We start from the raw sequence: 18,969 nt of genomic DNA on the forward strand, positions 1-18,969 counted from the left end.
TTACAAGTTAACTGAGTTGAACCTGTTAAATTCTGTCTGAATTTTGTTTTGATCCATTGGTAACAGATTGGCATCGCTAACTCTACTTAGAAGTCTGACTTGGAACTCTGCCCCGCATAATGGGAGTTTACCTTTGTCTGTGCTTCCTCCATATTGCCTCTTATTTTAATCTTAGAGTATTATCGCCAGATTGGTAAAATATCTGTAAAAGATTACTTATTTCTCTAGAGTTCTTTTTCTCTCCCAAATTGGTGTTGAAAGGCTCACTGACTTTTTTTTCTCCTGGTTTCACTACAGTCCCAAAAAAATAAGGGGCTGAATTTTCCTGAGATTGAGGATTAAAACAGATGGAGATTCAACTGAATCTTGAAGTATTTTAGGGGGAAAAAATGATTTGGGAGATTATGAGGAAAGAGGCAGAGATGCAAGGGATGTGTTGTCGGATTCTAAGATGCCCCTTTATTGTTTACTTTTTAAAAGGTGCCTCAGATTGCTCTAGAAGAGTGATTTGTAAGTAGTCATTTAACTGAGTCAGAATATCCTGCCTGCTATGGGGCCTCGGTTTGTTTTTTAACATCTCCTGTTGATTCTTATGTTCTCGTTGCCTCCTATCACTTCATGAACCTACAAACATGGATGCTTTTGACTTTTTTTTCCTTCTGTTTTGGGCAGGTGTTTGCGGGTAAACCCAAAAGGACTAGATGAAGAAAGCAAAGATTACCTGTCACTTTACCTGTTACTCGTCAGCTGTCCAAAGAGTGAAGTTCGAGCAAAATTCAAATTCTCCATCCTAAATGCCAAGGGTGAAGAAACCAAAGCTATGGGTAAATGTTATCTTTGTTCAACTCTGTTTTCACATCCAGCAACTTTATACATTGACAAGTTGTGGATTTGATCTTTTTTTGAGTAACCCTAAATATAACTTTTTTTTTTTTCACTCCAGAGAGTCAACGGGCATATAGGTTTGTGCAGGGGAAAGACTGGGGATTCAAAAAATTCATCCGTAGAGATTTTCTCTTGGATGAGGCCAATGGGCTTCTTCCTGATGACAAGCTTACCCTCTTCTGTGAGGTGAGTCCTTTTACCCTGCTGTGAGAGTAGCAGTTCCCAGACCTGATGGGTATCGGTAGATGTATTGTGTCAAGGATGGAGAGTGAGAAAATCCCCAAGTGGAGTGGTGCTGCACAGATACTGTTTACATGACTGACTGAAAGTTGTGCCATGTTTTCAAGGTTGTTGGGCAGCTCAGTTTTCCACTTGTTACTATTTGTTTAAAAACAAAGATTGTGTGTGTACTATCTTGGGTCATGATTCTGGCTTTTCATTGCAAAATTTTTCAGAAGGCATTTGGAAGGACTGTTCCTTTACACTGAGGAGAATGACCAGCAACTGGATAAGTGTATTTGTTCCTTGAGCTCTCTGGCTCCTCCTTGAATATGAGGTCCACATGGGTTTGATAGAGCACTCTCTTTTCTGCTCTTTGAACAAGATGACTTTTATCGATTGTTGAGTGTCTCTGGTTTGTCTTGCTGAGGGAGTTGTGAAATAGGAAGGTAAGAACCATTTTTTTAGAGTGGGGGTTATGTAGAGCTAAGTCATTGTTAGTGAAGAGGGTTACCTGTAGTCATTTAGGAGAAGCCTTCTAAGATCCCCAATGACCTAAAGAGCCTTTTTCAGGTTTATAGGAGAAGCCTAGAAATAAAATTCCATGAGAGTGAGTTGGAAAATGGTTTCTTTAATGAGTATATACTAATTAGTTGTTTCATGCTGTTATTAATGCATTTATAAATACTAATAAGCTTACAGTGTAAGAAACTAAGAAGACCTCTAGTCAGCTGGGATGTTGGTGTTCCTTGTACATTGTGTGGTCAAGGACCTGATTCCTGATCAACATCACCAAGAGAATGTTTCCTGTGCTTTCATGGGGAGGGTACAGGCAAGTTTCCCAACTAACACTGTACTTTGTCAAATAATAGGCCCACATCGGGAGTTAACGTTAACGATAGCTCCAAAGGCATAGCATGTCACCCCCCGCACAGCAGGGAAGGTGTCTTGCCCTGTTGTAGAAGAGGCCTGGCCAGCAGTCGCTGGCTTCTTTTCCAAGTCACAGCTCATTGAATATTTTCATAGAGTTGCTGATGATTAGTAAACCTGTGAGGTATAGTTTATTAAAATACTACACTGAATACATAAAATATAGTTTGCATAATAGCTACCTTTTCTCCTTTTTAATTGCTAAGAGAAAAAAGGGAATAAGAAAATACTAGAGTGAAGGTGTCTGTAAAAATATATAAAATGTTGCAGTTATTTTTTATCTTGGAATTTCAGTTCTACAGAAATCCAAGTAGTTACAGATCATACTCAATTGCCCATGTGGAGAAATGAGAGCAAGAACAATTGGGTGGTTTTGTGTGAGACTGAATGTTATATAAACAAACTATCAGTTGAATATTCACCCACCTTAGAGATCCTGTATTTCAGAAAAAAAATAAAATAGTGGATTCTTAATTTCTGTTGGAAATGAAAGCCAATCTTTGGACTATTCTCTGAAGGAAATCACCTCTAAATAATGCATCTGGTGTCTTAGGCAATACCAGAGCCTTTATTGCCACATTTTTAAGTCTACAGTGCATCCAGCGTTTTCTTTACATGCTGTCCCCCGCACCTCACCCCACCCAGATCCATTCCATCTGCTTCAGCCCTTGTATTGACATTCTTGATTTGGAAACCAGTTGACCTGCCCTCACTTGGCAATTTCTCATCCTGTGGTTGAGTCTGAGGCACTCTCTCTTTGCTTCCCCATATGAAATTCTCTTAGGAGAAATTCTGTGGTTAAGTTTAGAAATGCCTTACTGACTTAGAAGGGAAGTGAGATGACACTTTGGAAATGAGGAGATGTTGAACAGGGAAACGTCTGGCTGGGTTCTGCTGATGCCATCGGTTTCTCACCATCGGACCAGGTGTGCCATCTGTTCCTCTCACACTTCTCCGTTGGCCACAGGTGCTGAGTGTTGCTTCTCGTTCTTGGGCTTGTGCCTAGTGAGACTCGTTTCTGTTCCAAGACTCTCTGTGGACTTAGTAGCGTTCAGCGTTGCAAGACAGTTGCGTAGGGGTGTGTGTTGGATGTGTGGGTTTTAAAAATGTCTGCAGCTCATCTAAGTTCTTAGTGCATTTCAGAGCTAGATCACCCTTTGGTGAAAATTCTGTCACTTTGACCTTTGCTCCCTTCTATCAATGGAATATTTATAAACAAGTCTATTTTGTTCATATTTATATTTTATTTATTATTGGTTTAGTTATATTTTCTTATAATTTAGAGGCCTTTATGAAGTTGATGTCCACATACAAATTTAGATTATGAGTACTCCACTGTTGTATTCCTTACCCAGTTTTTGGCCCAGGTACTTCTGTCCTGTCCTGATGTAATAAGTACAGTTGTTTTGTGCATATTTTGGTCTGTTTCCAGAGGTCATAAGAGGGAATCCTAAGGTGAAAGACTGAGAATCACACATTTGTGTGTTTGGGCTATATTTCAGTATAACTGTGTAACCGGTAATGAAACTGAAAATGCTGAATGGGCAGTCTTGTTTGTAATGTGCCTCTGGGTTCACTTCCGGTTCTCATTGATCTTTCTTTCTGACTCTTAGGAAATGCAGTGATTTTTCCAAGTTGATACTGCTTAGTTAACTCATTCCCTCAATTGTCTTTTATCACAGTCCTTTGAGCTGGGTTAGTTCTTTTCGATTCATGTTGTTATTGAGGGGAGAAGCAGTGCCTAGGGAGGTTAGGTAATTTTTCCTGACATTGTGCAGCAAATTGGTAGCAGCTCTCCACTTTCCACTTCTAGTCTGCTGTGCTACACTAAAGTGGAACTGAGCACCATTCACCCTGGGAAACATGGGCTCTACCAAGTTTTCTTTGGTAATGAAAGAATCATGAAAGCTTTACACTTTTAATTTTCTCTTTAATAATTTGGAGCACAGAAAATCTACCTGAAATGCTTCACTTTTGTTGATCCTCTTTATTTATACTGAAAACAAGTAGCTGTTAGTAAAAATCCATGTATTCCATCTTCATTGTATATGCCTCTGACAGAAGATTCCAGTGCCTGTTTGTAATGTTGTAATTAAAGTTGAAATACTAAATACCATATGAAATACCTAGATACTAGTTAATTATTAAAACGCCTCTTTCCTTAACAAACAATATCACTTCAAAGCCCAAGAATATGTATTTTTTGCAAATTTATATATGTTGGTCTATTTTTTCTTTTACTATTTGTTAATGGATTATTTGTATATATTAGTTGAAAGAAAATGTGAATAATAATTGATTGTTCTTAACCTACAAAAATGGTGCTTTAATGTGTACTATCATTATAGGTTATAAAACATGATAATGTAGTAAATCTACTACCCAACCCAACATTACCGCCAGTAACTTAGAACCAACCTATATATGCTTCCTCCTAATCCCTTAGACCTGTTGTCTTCCTACTCAGACAATGATAATAAATAGCTCTTTTGAATTAATCATTCTGTTGTTTATTATTTGTATGCCTGAACAATATATTGTTTAGGTTTGCTTTTTTTGAGCTTTATGAAGATGGTCTCAGGATATAGGTAGTCATCTAGGACCTGTTGTTTTCACATTATGTTTCTGAGGTTTATTTACATTGTGAATATAACTATAGTTCATTGATTTTAATGCTGTGCAGTATTTGGTTGTATATTCACTCACCAGCTGATGGGTTTGTTTATTCTTTCTCTTACTGATAGACATTTAGATTGTTGCTAGTCTTTGATTAGAAGTAGTGCTGCTGCTATGTTGTTGTTCAGTCACTGAGTCGTGTCCAGCTCTTTGTGACCCCATGGACTGTAGCACACCAGGCTTTCCTGTCCTTCACTATCTCCTGGATTTTTTTCAGACTCATGTCTATTTAGTTGGTCATGCCATCCAACCATCTCATCCTCTGTCACCCCCTTCTCCTCCTGACCTCAATCTTTCCCAGCATCAGGGTCTTTTCCAATGAGTTGGCTCTTTGCATCAGGTTGCCAAAGTATTGAAGCTTCAATTATTGTATCAGTCCTTCCAATGAATATTCAGAGTTGATTTCCTTAAGGATTGAATGGCTTGGTCTCCTTGCTGTCCAAGGGACTCTCAAGAGTCTTCTCCAGCACCACAGTTTGAAAGCATCAATTCTTTGGTGCTCAGCCTTCTGTATGGTCTGACTCGCACATCCATATGTGACTGTTGGAAAAACCATAACTTTGATTATATGGACCTTTGTTGGCAAAGGGTCAGCTGCTGCTATAAACAATCTATATACAGTCAGTTTATTTTTCTAGATTTGTTTTAATTATATGGAAGTTAAAAATGTATTTCCAGTATTTTTTACCTTGACTTTCTATGTTTGGACAAAATATACAAGAAATGACATAATCTTTCATGAAATTTTCTTTTTTAAGGAAAAGAATTGACTTTAAAAGTGAAGCCCTTTTACAACTTGAAATTTAGAGGGTTATAGAGCCTTCCTGAGACATTTTCATGCAGTTATGTCTAAGACGACATAAATGTCACAGTCACGTCATCTTCACAGCTGCAATTCTGAATGAGTCTCCATAGTCAACTTTATAAACATTAAAAAAAAATCTTTAGTTTTTCTCAAAATGGTATCATTTTAGTGTCATCATTTCCAGAGGAAAACAATCCTTTCTAAGTTAAAAGTTTGGGCTCTGAAGACTCATTTGTGAATGCCATTTAAAATTTATTTTTAATTAAGCGTATTTAATGTTGGTAAGAGGTGCCAGACATTCAGAGCTCTGGAGACTCCAGGCAGCCATATATCTGCAGAACAAGTCTGGCTCAGGCAGTAAAGGTACATTCTCCTTCCTGCTGTGTTCCTGTCTGTGTCTAGAAAGAGGAATTACCCCAGTGAGAGGAGTCACTGTCTTTGGGCCCCACTCATTACCAAGTACACATGTAACCAGCACAGAGACCACTGGTAACCATAGTCTGAAAATCAGCTTAGCTCTTGCCAGTTCATTTTACCCAGTCTAGTAAATTGCCATCAAGTGTTGATGACTTTGGGCTGCTGTCAGACTGGTTTAATTCAAGCTTAGGAACGTAGTGCCAAATGTATTGTCCGTTCCTTTCATTGGCCGTTCCATAAGATTCCTGCCTTCCCTCATGAGGAAGTTGGATTTAATTGGGCGTGTCCTTGGTGTTTTGTTTGTTCATTTTTAAATCAGCAGTATTTTGGAGCTAAAACTGGAAATAGGCTGCTTTTACTTTTGGTGTTAATATTATATCAAAGAAGTAAGGATGTTAGTAAGAGAAAGTTGCTGAACCAAATTAGAGATCTGACAAGGGACAATCTCTGTGGGGTGGTTTGTGTTGGGTCCTGGGCTGTTAAAATAATATTGTATTCTGGCTCTGATAAATGTGCTACTAATGCTGAGCACATTCATAATTGATTAACTCAGCTGCTTCATTGTTCAGGACTATAACAGCTAGTTTGAAACAAATGAATAAACTTCTTGACCTGAGAGTAAACATCTCATTCCTATGCAGAAGGTGCCACCAGTCATTTGGATGGGGCGTTAACCATCTCTGGGTTTATGATTGCATTTAAAGGATGACTTGCATCTTGAAGGTTAAAAGAAATTTGAGTCATTTAGGATGTTCCTTAGCTGTCTTTCTCATCTAACTCATAGGAATAGCATGAGTGGGGAGCTGATTCTCAAGGTTTGTGAATTCTACTTTCTTTTTAACATTTCTAACCTAATATGATGTAGGAGAGGAAGCATAGCTAAGGTTGTCAGGCAGAAGACAGATCTGTTGGGTCTCATCTTCAGCTTGGTAATTTACACTTATTTTATAATGTTTTATATGGTTTATAAATTCCTGTGTTTTTTTAAATTAATTAATTTGACTTTGTGGAGCCTTAGTTGTGACACACAGGATCTTTCATTTCGGCACATGGTCTCTGTAGTTGTGGAGTGCAGGCTTGGTTGCTCTGTGGCATGTTGGATCTTAGTTCCTTGACCAGGGATTGAACCTGCTTTCCCTGCATTGCAAGATGGACTCTTAACCACTGGGCCATCAGGGAAGCCTCAGTCCTTGTATTTTGTATTCTAACACATTTATCTGAGTTTCATTGACCTATCTAGAAGTACCAGGGTTTTAGATTCTTTAGACCAAACAGTTAAATTGGCTGCTGCTGAAGCCAAGTGGCCAGTTGGATTTCTCTGTAAACTCGTCATCATTCTGTTCCAAAACTGTAAGAGCATGCCTAGCTGGAGCCAATCACCTTATATGTCATTGTCACAAATGACTGAGTAGGCGTGTAAATGATGTGGGATGCCTACTCAGTTATCACTACCCAAGATCTTCCAAGCTCGGTCCAGTTCATTAAACTAACGTTGGTGAGGAAAACCAGTTATTTACTGTGTCCTGTGTGAGAGCTGGACCATAAAGAAGGCTGAGCACCAAAGAATTGATGCTTTTGATTTGTGGTACTGAAGAAGACTCTTGAGAATCCTGTGGACTTCATGGAGACCAAACTAGCCAATCCTAAAGGAAATCAACCCTGAATATTCATTGGAAGGACTGATGCTGAAGCACCAATACTTTGGCCACCTGATGCAAAGAGCCCACTCACTGGAAAGACTCTGGTACTGGGAAAGATAGAAGGCAAAAGAAGGAGGCAGCAGAGGATGAGATGATTAGATAGCATCATTGACTCAACAGACATGAATTTGAGGAAACTCGAGGAGATGGTGGAGGACAGAGGAGCCTGGTTTGCTGCAGTCCATGGGGTCGCAAAGACTCAGACATGACTTAGCAACTGAACAACAACAAAAATAGAAGCTGTATTTTATGTTTATGTTCTAGACCTAACTGAAATAAGTAAAGTGCTTTTAGGCTTATAAGCTTCTTTTCTCTAGAGAGTTTAATTTAAATGGGAGTTTCTATAGGAGTTCTTTGTATTTAACCTTTTGCTTAGGGAAAATAAGGTAAATATTTAAGGCTTAACATTTGTTTCTGTCTGTTTTTTCCCTGTGGTGATTTGCCCAGGTACTTCCCTGTCGGCTCAGAGGGTAAAGAATCCACTTGCAATGCGGGAGACCTGGGTTCAATCCCTGGGTTGGGAAGATCCCCTAGAGAAGGGAATGGCAGGCCACTCCAGTATTCTCGCCTGGAGAATCCCATGAACAGAGAAGCCTGGCAGGCTACAGTTCATGGAGTTGCAAAGAGTAGGATACGACTGAGCAGCTAATACACATTCAGGGCAGGGAAGGCAGAGCTTATGAGACGTTTGGAAGAGAGAGAAGTTTGTGGGGCTCTCTCCTCATTGTCCTGAGATGTTGTAGAATAGTATGATTGTGATAGTTTAGAACTACTTGTTCAAGAGGATAAATCCTTGATTAAAAACCAAGAGAATATGACTAAATTTTGATGTAGTTCCTAAATGTACTGCAACAGCAAGGTGAAAGTCATCTCTCCTCCTGCTGGGACGAAAATTCCTGGTAACAAAAACTTTGGACTACGTTTTCTTGTCGTTCACAGGTGAGTGTGGTGCAAGATTCCGTCAACATTTCTGGCCAGAATACCATGAATATGGTGAAGGTTCCTGAGTGCCGGTTGGCAGATGAGTTAGGAGGACTGTGGGAGAACTCCCGGTTCACAGACTGTTGTTTGTGTGTTGCTGGCCAGGAATTCCAGGCTCACAAAGCTATCTTAGCAGGTTGGTATTTATTCATGGAGTTTTGTTTTGGTTAAACAGGGATAAACAGTATACTGCATAATCACCTTTTGAATAGCTTAAACTTTGAACTAGTACAGAAAAACTTCAGCTAAACATATTTTTATATTGTGGTGACAGTTGTCAAAACCAAAAAGACTTTCCATAAAAATGGTACCTCGCTTTTCTTTCTGTAGTGGACTTAGACCACCATTTTCAAGGAATGGATGATGATGTGTATTAGACGCCTTTGCACCTCGAGTTTAAGATGTCCAAACACTGGTTAAGAGCAAGTATTAGCCCCTAGACAGGGACTTAGGATGTAATGGAGAAGATTCTGGACTCAGGACTAAACTACCACATAGCCAGGTCCCCAGCCCTGGAGGTTTTAGCCGTCTCTTCATACAAACAGCAGAAGAATGAGGATGCTGCCAGTGATTTGGAAGATCAGGTCTTGTTCTAATAATAGGCCCTTGGTCTTTAAGACCAGAAAGACTGACTCCCAGGAGGGAACTGATAAAGCAGACTGATGGCCTTTACCTCACAGGGAAGCATAGCTTTCAAACTTATATTCAGGCCAAAATATGTGAGAGGAAATCACATGAGCCTTCAGGCAACAGATTTCTTACCACGACCCCCAGCCTTGTCATTCTAAAATGCACACCTGGCAAAACCTCAGTTTGGTTCAATCTAACCATCCTACTGCTCCCCCTCTCAACTGAATGTTACTGAGAATTGCTAAAGGAAGTCATTAACGCTTATGTTAGTGTCTCCACACTCAGCCAGACCCTCATTACTGCCAAGACCTCTTGCTACAGATATTAGTCAGCTCCCTTTCTTTCTCTCAACAATAGACACTTCGGACCTTACCACTCTCCTTTAATCTCCACCTCCTGAGAAATGACCTTGCTACTTCTTCCAGGAGAAAATTGAGGCCCGTATCTCTTGGCTCTTGGCTCTCACCTTACCTGCATTTTCTCTGCATTCTCAGTGGAGGAGGAATTCTTCGTGTCCAAAGCAAACTGTACTTTCTACTGCTGTTCTGTCTCATATGCTGCCTTCTCAGAAGCCTTACTCTGCCATTCACACCCTTGTTATCTGATATCTTCGTCATCTCTTTCTCCTATTGCCTGTTTGCCCTCAGGCTAAAACATGCTCAAGCTTCTCCTTCTAGTTATTCTCTCTCTATTTTCCAGAGCTAAGTTTCTTGAGTTAGCATATTACCTCTCTCGACTCTTTCTTCCCACTTATCCTCAGTTCACCTGCGTGCCACAAAAGCAGTTTTCCAAAGTTATATTGACCTGCTAGTTCCTAAGTTTGAGGAACTCTTCAGTTTATGTATTATTTGACTCCTGGTTTCTCTGGCTGGCTCTCTGGCTACTTCTAATGTGTGACCTTCCTCTTCACCCACCCTTTAAATATTGTTTTCCCTAAGGGTCTGCCTTAGTTCTCTTTTCACTCTACTTAATCTCCCTAGGTGATTTAACATCAGCTTCTGTCTATCCACTGATCCCTATAGGCATCTCTTGGCTTTGGACCCTTCCAGAAAGCACCAGCCCTTAGTCTTCAGCTTCTGTGATGTATTTATAGAGTACCATATAGTCTATAACCTTTCAGAGATAAGAATAGTGAGAATTGATATTCTTTCGGAGTTAGATTAAAATACTAAGGTTCAGAGAGTTACGATTATATGGTTAGAAAATGGCAAATTTAAAATTAATCTTTTCCGACATAAATTAGGTAAAAGTTCTGGGTACCTGTTAGTTGAAACTCCTGTATTTCATCTGTTCCTTCTCTCTTAGGTAGAGATTGATAGTCTCAACTTTCACCAAAATCCTTTATTTATTGGACAACATGATAAAATTTGAGTTCCCCAGCCATTTTATTACTTTCATGGTTGAAATTGCGTTTACTTATTTTTCATGTTCATTAGACTAAAATGGGCATGGAATTATATATATATGTGTGTGTGTGTGTGTGTATAGTACTGTGAGGCACTATATAAATACATACAGAAGCTGAAGACTAAAGGGCTGGTGCCTTTAATAAAGAGGAAGTGTCCAAAGCAGAGCTGTCTGGAAGGATCAGTGCACGCTGTTTAGAACACTGTTTCTGAACCTTTCTTTGTGATTCCCACCCCTGAGGAAAGCATTAAGAGACATTAAAGAATAAGATTTTGTCCTATTGGGTTAAGATCTGACGTGCCATAAATGACTGTGGTACCTGAGACGGTTTTCACCTTTTTGGGTGATAATCTCTGTTGATAATGCATGGCTTTAAAGAGCAGCCATAAATAAGTCTGTACTTCATGTAGCTAACGGATGCCTTTTAGTCCTGTTCTTGACCTCCTTGCTATGTGGACCCTGGAAGTGGAGAAAGTAGGTATCCCTGTTCTAGACAAAAAGGTAGTATCAGGGCACCCTGCTTAGACCGTGAAGGACCTTCTATTTGAACCCCCAGATCTACCCAGAGGATATCATTGTCATCTAACAGAGGTAATTTGAGTAATCTCCTTGAAATATCATAGTTGGAGTGGAGCTAATAAATTACTTTGAAAGGAGTGATTCTTTTTTTCCCCTATGTATTATTATTTTTTTCCCCTGTGTATAATTATTCACTCATTGATATAAAAAGAAAGGAATTTTATAGTTCTGCATAATTAATATAAAAGATCATTTCTGTACCAGTGGGGATAGGAAAGAAAATGGTCTCTTCTGCTGGAATTCTGTGGCTGTCCAGTGGCCTGGGTTCAGTCCCTGGTTGGGGAATTAAGATCCTGCAAGCCACTTTGCATGGCCAAAAAAAAAAAAATCTCTTCTTCATAGTAGATGAACCAAGAGATTTTGGTGTGATAACCATATCTGTGTCTGTTTTCCTTTCACTTTGTAGCTCGTTCTCCAGTTTTTAGTGCCATGTTTGAACATGAAATGGAGGAAAGCAAAAAGGTATGTAACAGGATAGAAATATGTCTTTTTAGCTAGGTGGCTGGAATCAGATTATTTCCCAATTTGGAAGCAGATTTACTTTGCTGGTTTTTTTTTTTTTTTTTAATTTCTTATTATGTGATTAAAATGGAGTACAGTTCCCTGAACAGACAATTTCTAAAAGCAAAGAGCACTCTAGAAGCACTCTGGGTAAAGCAGACTCACTGTTCCAAGCAGATCATTCAAATAGTCTTGAGTTGGGGAATTAGGCATGTGTTTTGAAAAGAAACATGAAAAATCAAAGATATAGTTGTCTTGCTGTGTATTGAGAAAGCAAAGTGGTACATAAGATGGCAGGAAAGGCTATTAACAATCAGATAGAGCAAAGAGGGGTTTCTATTGATGTTAGATTTAAAATGATACGAACTCCTCTCTTTCTCAGAACTTAAAATCATGAAGACTGTTTAGGAATTTTGTTCTGTTGGAATGTTTCTCATTTTTAATTTTTTTGGCATAGAATCGGGTTGAAATCAATGATGTGGAGCCTGAAGTTTTTAAGGAAATGATGTGCTTCATTTACACGGGGAAGGCTCCGAACCTCGACAAAATGGCTGATGATTTGCTGGCAGCTGCTGACAAGGTGAGATAAGAACAGGAAAATAATAACAAGACTAGGATTTTGGTGACTTCTTGAGCTTCATGACTGGGCTTTTATGTTGCTTTGTGGGCAGGAGGAGTGTATATCTTAGTTTGGTCAGAACAATCCTGGTTCATGCTTGTGTTCCAACACAGTTATCCATAGCACCCTTTTTATTTTCAAAAGTGTCTTCCTTTTAATGGTAAATTATATGGTCACCCTCACTATGGAAAAGAAGTGAGGTTTACCTCTCTTCTCTTGCCCATCTCAAATTTAACTCAGTGATTTGAAAGACTCACATTAACATTTGGATTTATAATTTGGCTTTGTAGTTTACAGAAATGTTCTTGAGTTCATTAACTTTTATTTAAACTTTGTCAGGAAGAGAATATCTTTTACATAGTGTTCTGGTCATTTGCAGCTTTTCCCTAAGAAGTTATTGAAATACATCATATTCAAAATTGTAAGAGAGATACTTCTACCATAAACATACACTTTGATTGTGAGACACATTTTGATTTGAGAAATGTTAAAGTGTGAAAATTAATAATGTAGACCTTAGCCTTACTGAATTGCAGTGGTTACTGAAATAGCAGGCAGGTGATTCCCAAGATGAGGGGAAAAGTTATTGAAACTCTTAAGTCAAACTGGGGTTTTTGTGTTGCTCTTTTACAACCAGATTTCTCAGAACCTTTAGTATGTTAGTGTGCATTTTCTAAAAAAGAATACGGTGGACAAATTTCTCCAATTCATTAACCAAAATCACTTTTCTCAAGGATCACTTCCAGGGATTAGTGTTCCCCAAAACACAGTTTGGGAAACTGACCTTCATTATGTAGATACGCCAGAGAGAGCAGTGACCTGTTCCTCCAGGGCCCCGTGGTCTGAGGAAATGGGAGGATTAGGTGGGGGAAACAATTGCTATTTATCCCGTGGAAACTTTTCTTCTGTTGGGGAGCAGTTGAGGCAAGAGTGTTAAAGGGCATAAGGCCAGCCAGCAGTAGACTCTGAGAGAGATGGTTCTCTGCTGGAAGTGCCTGATTTTCCTCCCCTGCTGCTGCAGCAGCTGCCTGAGGGTCCCAGCTGTCTCTGACCTGAAGGCACTAGAGCCTTCCCAAGATTCACTCAGGGGAGTCATCTCCTTCCCCCTCCCTTTGCACCCCTGAGGAAAGTGTGTTTACAGTGGTGGTTTTATCTTTACCCGTCATCTTTTTGCTGTGTTTATAGAGGATGAGGCATATAAACCCAATCAGTACCTCCAGTGTAGAGAATTGAATAATAACTGTATTGTTTTATCAACTGGCAAAACTTTCTTAAGTATGCTTAGGCATTTGCAAACATCCTGTACCCTTCCAGTCTAGCTCAGTTCTGACCAGAGAAAACTTGGCTTTCAGTGGAAACAGAAAGAAAACATTCGCTGTGAGGTCTGAGGAAGTAGAATACGTGGCCCAAACGGCTGCTTTTCATAAACTGAGTTTATAATGATTATGCCTGATTTGCCCTGTAATAGTGTTTTGGCCATACCACTCCGTTTGTGGGATTTTAGTTCCCCAATCAGATTTTGAACCCAGGACCTCAGGAAGAGTTCTAGGTGAAGGTATAAATGTTTTGGAAATGAACATCTAGGTTAATACTGGGCACATCCTGAGAGCTCGGAGTCCTAGCCACTGGACCACCAAGGAATTCCCTGCCCTCTGATTTTCAGTGAAGCGGTCGCTTGTGCTTATACATACCAGGCATTCACCCCTCTCATTATCCAGCTCCTGTAAAGACGAACACGGTCCAGTTTTTAGACAGAAGTACTAAGAGTTGTACATTCTCAGAGCCAGGTTTAGACAGCTGTGTTCCTGGGCTTTCATTCCTGCTCCCCAGCCAGAGAGCCTACTGGGAACCTACTGTAAGTATAGAGAGCATGGGGTCAGCCAGAACTGACATTCCAAGGGTGGTGTTTTCAGTCCAGTGTGTAAGAAAAGCAGTTGAATCACAGCAGTGCTTTAAGTTTATGAATGAGAAGTAACTGAAGAGTTGGTTTTTCAAGTTCCTTTCAGAATTTCATATTAGATAAGATAATCTTTGCTCTAAGCTTATTTAAAAACATTTTTACCTTTACACCTCCTTGTGAGCTTCAGGAAAACAGAATAAGAAAATTTTCACGGAAGGATCTAAACACCTAGAATTTACCCAAGAGACTAAAACAGCTTCTTCTGAGCTTTTCCAGTCTCCTGGGGACATGTGTAATTAGACCAAAAACAAAACAAAACACGTTGCCCAGGCCTGGGAGACAAAATTTCAACCTCTCGGGTAAGTACTGCCATTAGGCAGGTTTTTCAGAAGCATAATTAAGGGAAAAAAACGTCCCCAAGGGACAAAAATGGCTACTTTTGTCTAATTATGCAGTAGGGATCAGAGCTATTCACAGCAAAAGTCCTTTTAAAAGAATATATTGAGAAAAAGGATAAGATGAATATTCTTTGCAGCACTGAGTGAAGACTGAATATTTACTCAACTTTTTCCAGTCTTCTAAAACAAAAATGGCAACCTAATTTCTTTCTTGTCTAGTGTCATTCCTGTTTTCCATGGAAACTGTTTTCCAGTTACTCAAATGTAAAAAATTAAAGCTGCACCAAAACCAATAAAACTCTCTTTTTGCTGCAGGAGATCACAGTGCCGGCAGATATGCCTCCTCACCCAGAACTCATAAAAATAAAATTGTCCTGGTTTGATTGTCATGATTCAGCCCAGAGGAGTATTGTGTCATTGAGTTCTGAGGCCCTCGAAATGGGACCTGTACAGAGACTGTGGATACCCTCAGACCAAATCATTCTCCTGTGAACTAATTAGTGACAATTTTATTTTGTGCCTCCTTTTTTCCCCGTCTTCCCTCTTTGCCCTGAAATTCCTTAGTAAGTTCATGATATATTTGAGAGCAAGTAGTACAGTTGCATCAAAACAAATCAGGTAGATTAGATGTGCTCAATATTAACCTAGACCTTCATTTCTAGAACATTTATTTATACCCTTTACTTGGAAAATAGAAAGTTTTTAAGACTGAAACTAGATCCAGGTTCTCTGTTGCTTTGTTCTTCTACCCTCAGAATCTTAACCGCAACCCCAATAAAATAGGGCTCCATTTATCCTTCTCTATTGAAAAGGAGGAACAGCTATGGGCAGAGATGCTGGTAAAAGTCACCACAGGGCTCCTTTTCACAGCCCGATATCCTGCTGGGCTGGTGACAGTACTTAAGTAGAAAGGGCTGTGCTGCACCCTAGTCTGGCTCTAAATAAAAGGATTGCAAAAATTTAAAATGTAATGTCCCTGTTGACTTGAAGCAGAGCAATGCCTCATTGTAAGGGTAGGTGGTGATTGTTTGAGAGGGACTTTAATCGTAGTCAGGGTAAGGGAAAACTTGAAGATGTGGGCCTGTTGCATAGACCCATATTGCTATTTTTCTAATAGACTTTAGAACTTGAATGGCAGCTCTGCAAGTTATTTTAGCCATCTTCATTTCAGCCTTCAGCGTATGATTGTGTTTTATAATTGCCTTTTCATGGTCTGTGGAGTTTTATTCAGGTATCCAGTTACGTGATGGTATGGTTGAAGAAAACTACTTCAGTAGCAATCAGCCCAGAGCCTTTCCTGTTCTGACAACAGCACGTTTGTGTTTTACAGTACGCCTTGGAGCGTTTAAAGGTCATGTGTGAGGATGCCCTCTGCAGTAATCTCTCCGTGGAGAACGCCGCAGAAATTCTCATCCTGGCTGACCTCCACAGCGCAGATCAGTTGAAAACTCAGGCAGTGGATTTCATCAACTAGTGAGTTGCCATCTTCAAAGTTCTTTCAGGATAGTTGGGTTAGCTAGCGAATGAAAAAGACTTTGAATTGGTGAGTGAAACATCTGAGTAACTTTAAGCTTTCAGGAGTAAGTAGAGAGTGTCTATCTTTTCCTTCAGCTTGACAGTGTGAAAAATGGTTTTGCTTTCATCAGTCTAATCTGATTGGGGAGTGAAGTGTTTTACTACCTTGCAGGATGAGAATTGATGAAAATGACAACTTGCTGGTCTGAAAAACCTTTGTCCCCCAAAGCAATAGCATCTTTACTTCACACTCACCAGTTTGTTACAAAAAGACTTGCAGATCTCTGGGAGAATGGAAGTGGATTTTTATGAGTTAGTAAGAGTGTCCAGTGGTCGACTGCAGAATGGGGAAAAGAGAAAACATAATTAGGAGATGAGGTCGTGGAATACTGTTTTGAGAAAGAAGTATCCATTCCAGTACATCTGTTCCTTCTTCCTAAATGACAAGTGACCTGGCCATATTACTTTCTCAATGGGAAGTAATTCTCAGTGGGACATGTTCTACTGCTTTGCCTGATGGGGGGCAAAAGTTGGGGGAAAAAAACCCCAAGAAGAGAAGCCCCCACAGTAGCCATACTGGAGTAAGACAGGTCTAAGAGATTGCAGGGTAGATGAGTAAACATTATTTAACACAGAAAATGCCCTGAAACAAGGAAAGATGTTCTATAAGGCTGAAGGACTATTTTGAAGGAGTTACCAATGGAGGCAAAATGTTCCTTATCCTGAGTGCTGACTCTGTACTGGACACTTGCTTGGTGCTTTTTAGATGTTAACCATTCAATGAAGTGTGGGAACTGGCCTCTCTTTTTCAATAATCAAATAAGCCCCAGGCTGTGATCTGCTTTGTGGTTATGGGACTAGTAAATGGCAAAGCCAGATGGAAACTCAGAGCTGTCTGACCCAAAGAACTCCTGCTGTTTATCAGCATCACCAAGGAATATAAAGAGCCTTGATGATTTAGAGAGAAGCCTGAAGAACATTTCATCTTTTGTAATTGAGAGTATAATGGCTCAATGTTCTGGTTTTCAGACTTACAAGAGCTGTAACCTGGTCACCTGTCTACCTATTGTCTAACAAACAAATTCTCTTGCATGTTAAGGGTTCTGTTTGAGTGTGTCTTGCATTGACACCCAGACAGCAAACCCTGGGAAACTGGGCTCTCTAGGTGGCTGTTTAGTTCATCCTTCACGTACTCCTTTGGTAACCCATCTCTCACATTTCTCCTAGCCATGCTTCGGATGTCTTGGAGACCTCCGGGTGGAAGTCAATGGTGGTGTCACATCCCCATTTGGTGGCTGAGGCATACCGCTCTCTGGCTTCAGCACAGTGCCCGTTTCTGGGACCCCCACGCAAGCGCCTGAAGCAGTCCTAAGATCCTGCCCGTTGTAAGACTCCGTTTATTTTCCAGAAGCAGCAGTCGTCATGGCTGCCACTGACCACCAGGTAGACAGCGCAATCTGTGGAGCTTTTACTCTGTTGTGGGGGGAAGAGACTGCATCGTGGCCCCAGACTTTTAATACAGCACTAAACAAACTTGGGGGAAATAGGGGTGGGGGGAGGGAAGGGCCCAGGACTCGGGGCTGTTCGACCTAATGAAAACCCTGTTGCTGCGTCGCTGTGTCCCCTTTGGCCCGGCCAAGGTTGATACTGTGGGGATTCAGCTTAGGCGCGGGCCCTGAGGACATCCCCGCGGAGGTACTTTGGAGAAACCTGTCTGCATCTGACTGAGCAGAGCAAATCGTCAGGTGCCTGGAGCAAAAAGAAAACTTAAAAAGGACATTGAGTTTTAAGAGAAGGGAAAAGAAAAGAAGAAAGGATTTTTGCAGAATTTCTCAAAAATCAGTTTGTGGATTCCAGTAGTATTTATGTTGAGAGAGATTTTAGTCCATCCAGCTGTGCTAAAACTCCGATATTTGTGAAAACTCCTCACTACCATGCAAGTTATCAGAAGAGCTCTCTTGTGGTTAGCACTTATTGTTTGCAAGAACAGAATATGTCTTGTTACCCTTTGATGAAAAATAACCAGCAGAGGTGAAAGGGGAAGGAGATTATTTGATCTAGAAGATGAGTGTTCTGATGTGGTAGCTTTTGGAAAAAAATCTTTATTGGTGTTGAAAACTGGAAAAAATAGTTTATCCAGAATTCATACTGTCTTGACAAGAACTATGGTTCTCTGTTTTTAGATATTGTGGAAAATGTTTTTTGGCATTTTTCTCTGATTTTATTTCGTCTCCCCCACTCCTTTTTCTAAAAAAACAAACAAATACACACACAACAATAACAGAGCAAAAAGAAGAGAAAAGAAAAAGAAATTTTATTATTAATGCTGTGTAAAAACCTCCCAGCCCAAGATTGCTCAGCTGTTTGTACCTGACTTGCCGCCTGCATAGGAGCCAGTCCTGTTCCTTCCAAGTCACCCCTCTTCCTGCAGGGGAGAACTTCCAAATGTTAATTTTTTTTTCTTTTTGAAAATATAAATAATTACTATTTTGTACTGTGTGGTATCTCTGGTCTTTTGTTTCACTCACCTGGCTCGTCTTGTGGGTCTGAATTCCTTAAGGGATTTTGAAGGCCTAGTTTGATCCTTTAACTTGCAGAGGTTACGCTCAAGATGTCTAAGCAGTAGGGATTCATTGTGTGTCCCTAATCCCAAGTTTCCTTTGTGAGCTTCCAGCATCTGCCAGTCCCTTGTCCTTCCTGAGTATCTCAGAGTCCACATCCTAATGAGGGATCAGGCTCCTACTGCCAAGGCAAGTAATAGAAGTGGGCTTTTCTGCACCCTACGTGTTTTAAGACCTAACTCCCAA

The 18,969-nt window shown here is 40.1% G+C and overlaps 1 protein-coding gene across 2 annotated transcripts in view; it reads left to right on the forward strand.

Annotated features, from left to right (window-relative positions):
- LOC122694885 (speckle type BTB/POZ protein) overlaps positions 1-18,656 on the forward strand; it is an 83,311-nt gene extending 64,655 nt beyond the window's left edge. For both annotated transcript variants that reach the window (XM_043904241.1, XM_043904240.1), the window contains 7 exons: positions 673-824; positions 944-1,071; positions 8,572-8,749; positions 11,636-11,691; positions 12,188-12,310; positions 15,978-16,120; positions 17,390-18,656. In XM_043904241.1, coding sequence (XP_043760176.1) covers positions 673-824; positions 944-1,071; positions 8,572-8,749; positions 11,636-11,691; positions 12,188-12,310; positions 15,978-16,120; positions 17,390-17,534 — 925 coding nt within the window. In that variant the 3' untranslated portion in view covers positions 17,535-18,656. The remainder of the gene's footprint in view (positions 1-672; positions 825-943; positions 1,072-8,571; positions 8,750-11,635; positions 11,692-12,187; positions 12,311-15,977; positions 16,121-17,389) is intronic.
- Positions 18,657-18,969: the final 313 nt, after the last annotated feature.

The sequence above is a fragment of the Cervus elaphus genome, chromosome 5 (assembly GCF_910594005.1).
Source record: "Cervus elaphus chromosome 5, mCerEla1.1, whole genome shotgun sequence".
Lineage (NCBI taxonomy): Eukaryota > Metazoa > Chordata > Mammalia > Artiodactyla > Cervidae > Cervus > Cervus elaphus.